We start from the raw sequence: 4,205 nt of genomic DNA, 5'->3' as shown, positions 1-4,205 counted from the left end.
GTCATATAAATTTGTTTGTATATGTTTTTAATTAAAGAAATTAAGCTAACCAACCCACGATTAAGGTGGAAAGAGAGGAGGAAGGTGCAAACCGGGAAAAAATAAATTGAAAAATGAAACATAGGATGTTGTTTTAAAATGAAAAAACACAAAATCATGCACTTGACTGTGTCTACAAAAAGTTAAAATTTCCAATTTAATATACACTATATATATTCTTCTTCAGAAATTCAAATTTGTGTTAAAACTTCAATCTCAATTCCCCTAACATCCTTTTGTTCTCCATTTTGAAACCAAACACATAGAGAATATGCTCACCTCTTTACAATGGCTAGAAAATTGTACCTATTTGTCTTATGTTTTAGCCCTTTCACTACTTATTTCCTTTGTTGTTATGAGTCTCCTCATGACTAAATCTAAAACCAAAAAAAATCTCCCCCCTTCCCCTCTAAAACTACCATTAATTGGTCATATGCACAAACTAGGTGTGTATCCTCACCACTCTTTACACAAATTAGCTCAACAATATGGACCTTTGATGTTCCTTAAACTCGGGAGCGTAAATACTCTTGTTGTTTCCTCAGCTGAAGCAGCTTCCGAGATCATGAAAACACATGACCTTGTTTTTTGCGACAGGCCTAAATCCAATGTCAACAAAAAACTTTTGTACGACTTTAAGGATGTGTCTGTCGCGCCTTATGGTGAGTACTGGAGACAAATGCGAAGTATATGTGTACTACAATTGCTTAGTACAAAAAGGGTTCAAGGTTTTCGCGTTGTGAGGGAAGAAGAGACTGCCTTGTTAGTCAAGAAAATTAAGGAGAAGTCACCAGAGGCAGTGGATTTGAGTGAATTTTTTATGACACTTACAAATGATATTGTGAGTAGAGCAGCTTTTGGGAGGAAATATAGTGGAGGGGAGAGTGGAGAGAAGTTTAGGAAATTGATGAAGGAATTTGTGGGAATATTAGGTGGATTTGATTTTGGGACTTTTTTACCCTCACTTGCATGGATTGATAGAGTGAGTGGTTTAGAAGCAAAAGTGGATAGAGTTGCTAAGGAGATGGATGAATTTCTTGAAGGTGTAGTGGAAGAACATTTAGATAGTCATAAAAGAGTGAAGGAATTGTTGGGGGACAAAGTGGAAAATGATAATAGAGAGGACTTTGTTGATGTTTTGCTTGGGATTTACAAACAAAACATGGTGGATGGCTTTTCTATTGACAGAGATGGCATCAAAGCTCTCATTTTGGTAGGTTCTCTCTCTCCTCCTCTCTTTGTGCGCGCATTCTATGATGATTCATGGCTGATATTGACTCTGTTGAATTGTGTAATCAACACATCTTAAAACCCTAAAACTAATCAAACGGTTAGAAATACACTTTTCTCTACTTAAATTATAGGCATAATACATAAACATGACTCTTAACTTGATCGACATCAGCTGACAACTATGAGCTTTAACTTTGGATGTGCACACGTAGGCTTTTAAACTTGTATAAAATTGAGCAATTGGACGCATTCGTCCTACATGGCACCCTACACGATAATTTTGTGTCCTACGTGGCGTCCTATGTGTATTATGCCATGTAGGACAAGTGTGTCTACTTGTTCAATTTTATACAAGTTTAAGTGTCTACTTGTACACACTCAAAGTTGGAGGACATAGTTGTCCATTGAAGTCAAGATAAGAGTCATGCTTATGTATTATGCCTAAATTATATCATCAACATGTATTACGTGGAAATTGATTTGAATGGTTGTTATAGAGTGCACTTTCTATTTACTTAAATTATGTCACTAACATACTAGACTAAATGAAAGATGGATTAATGCTTTACAAAGATATAGCCTTATAATTTGCTTTGTAGCTAGTTAAATTATGTACCAATATCATAGCTAAAATAGAGTGCAAAGTAGGAACATAATTAAAGAAGTTGCACATGAGATATATATTTCATGGTTGCATCAGCTAGTTAGCATTTTGCTTTAGTTCTTTTCTCATACGAATAGCATCAAATCCAGACCCTACTAGTGAGATTGCACAGATATGTTGTACGAATAACATTAGTTTTAACTCCTTCAACGTACTAAGGAATGATTAGGGGTAGGAAGATTAATATATTAGTAATAGAGATACGATGACAGCAAATATCACCATTTTATAATAGAATGAGGAAAGAAACTTCTTCAATTCTGACCCTCTCTAACTATTATAAATATTTTTGACGAAACACATGGTAGCATATTTTTCAATGAATATTCCTATGGTATCCACTACTCCTATATTTTAATTCTATACTCCTTCACACCCACACGATTTTTTCAACAATATATAGTATAATAATACTTGTTTTCATATGATCTGAGAAGATTTCCCATGATCATGATAGAAATGATGTCATTTATCACCAAGGTGGTATTTTTGGTGATAAATCACATCACTTATAGCTCGATTTGATACTTAGGTAAAGTTCAGGACTTTTTGTTTACGACAAATAATTTAGTGACTTTCATGATACTTATATAAATATATATCTGCTAGGACATATTTGCGGGTGGAACAGATACAACTTACACTGTGTTAGAATGGGCCATGACAGAGCTTCTAAGGCATCCTGGAGCAATGAACAAACTCCAAAACGAAGCCAGGGAAATAACTAAAGCGAAAAATGAAACTTTATCTGAGGATGACTTGGACAAAATGCATTATTTAAAAGCAGTAATTAAGGAAACATTGCGATTACATCCTCCAATTCCTCTGTTAGTTCCTCGACAAGCTAGACAAGATGTTAAGGTGATGGGGTACGATGTTGCTGCTGGTACAATGGTTATAACGAATGGATGGGCGATTGGAAGGGATCCTGAAATTTGGGATGATGCAGAGGAGTTTAAGCCGGAGAGATTCTTGAATTCTTCTATTGATTTTAAAGGACATGATTTTGGATTGATACCTTTTGGTGCAGGAAGAAGAGGATGTCCTGGAATTTCATTTGCAATGGCTACTAATGAGCTTGTACTAGCAAATGTTGTGAGGGAATTTGATTGGAAATTGCCAAATGGAGCAAAGGGGGATGATTTAGATATGACAGAATGCACTGGCTTAACTATTCATAGGAAAGTTCCTCTGTTTGCTGTTGCAACTTCAAACACCTCCTAGTTATTGGTTTGTCACTCACACCTTGTTTGGATGGTTGTTACCTATTGTAGGTACTGTATTGTGTTGTGTTGTTAGTTTAAATATGATGTTTGTTTTGATTAATACTTATATTATATTGTATCGTATGGTTAAATCCATTGTTAGGTAATGACGAAAAGTCGTGTTTTGTCTAATGACAGATTTGGTGTGATCGCGTCGTTATCTTATATTTTTCATTATTTTGTTTTTACTTATCATATATGGTACATTCTTACAATAGTTCTACATCATACTCTACTTTTCATATAGGTTTATCCTTCAAATTGATGATGTATGACATTATATAACGATGGAAAATGACACAATCTATCTAAAAATGTTATATTCATCAAAAAAATATAGTATATTACAAAACAATACGATATAATATGTGCATAATGTAGTGTATATTTTATACTAAATATACATATAATATACATGTACTATACATATAATATGCATATATATAACAACATATACCATCAAAGTATATAGAGAGTATATAATTCGATCATGTTGATAAACTAGATAATCAAAGAGTACATTCATGTAAGTTTTCCATTTCTTAAAGTTAAAAAAAAAGAGAGAAGGTTTTAATTAGAAAAAATTACCTAAATACACATCTTAGTTTACCATAATCTCTAAAATTCCCTACCATTTAATTTATTTTTTTTCAAAAATCCCCCTCGAATACATCACTTTCCTCTCGTTGATACATCCTTGTCCCCCTTTCGGATACATCTCTCACATATATATTTGAATGTCTGTTGATGTATTTGGAAGTCCTATCCCCTCTCTGATACATCTTTCATCTATGTATCCAGATGTCTGCTAATGTATCCATAAGTCCAGTGATGTATCCGAAATTCATAAATTTTAAAGGATTTTTGTAATTTGGAAAAAAATAGGGAAACAATGTAATAACTCTTAACACTGATATTTGTGTAAATTATGGTCGTTTGGTGTGAAGGATAACTTAAAATAGTCCTGGGATTAAATTATAGTGCCACTTAATTTGTTGTTTGGT

General features: G+C 33.6%; 1 protein-coding gene across 1 annotated transcript; it reads left to right on the top strand.

Annotated features, from left to right (window-relative positions):
- Positions 1-310: 310 nt before the first annotated feature.
- LOC125824042 (cytochrome P450 736A117-like) lies at positions 311-3,160 on the top strand. Its single transcript, XM_049503394.1, has 2 exons — positions 311-1,252; positions 2,546-3,160. Exons 1-2 carry the CDS (start codon positions 311-313, stop codon positions 3,158-3,160), a joined length of 1,557 nt encoding a protein of 518 aa, XP_049359351.1.
- Positions 3,161-4,205: the final 1,045 nt, after the last annotated feature.

Source organism: Solanum verrucosum, unplaced genomic scaffold, assembly GCF_900185275.1.
Source record: "Solanum verrucosum unplaced genomic scaffold, falcon-dt-bn FXZP01000088.1, whole genome shotgun sequence".
Classification (NCBI taxonomy): domain Eukaryota; kingdom Viridiplantae; phylum Streptophyta; class Magnoliopsida; order Solanales; family Solanaceae; genus Solanum; species Solanum verrucosum.
This window is presented reverse-complemented; position numbering and strand designations above follow the sequence as displayed.

Bases quoted from the DNA above. Each gene is read 5' to 3' on its own strand.
- LOC125824042 (XM_049503394.1), top strand. From the start codon at position 311: ATGCTCACCTCTTTACAATGGCTAGAAAATTGTACCTATTTGTCTTAT. The intron at 1,253-2,545 runs GTAGGTTCTCTC...TATATCTGCTAG, and splicing joins GCATCAAAGCTCTCATTTTG to GACATATTTGCGGGTGGAAC.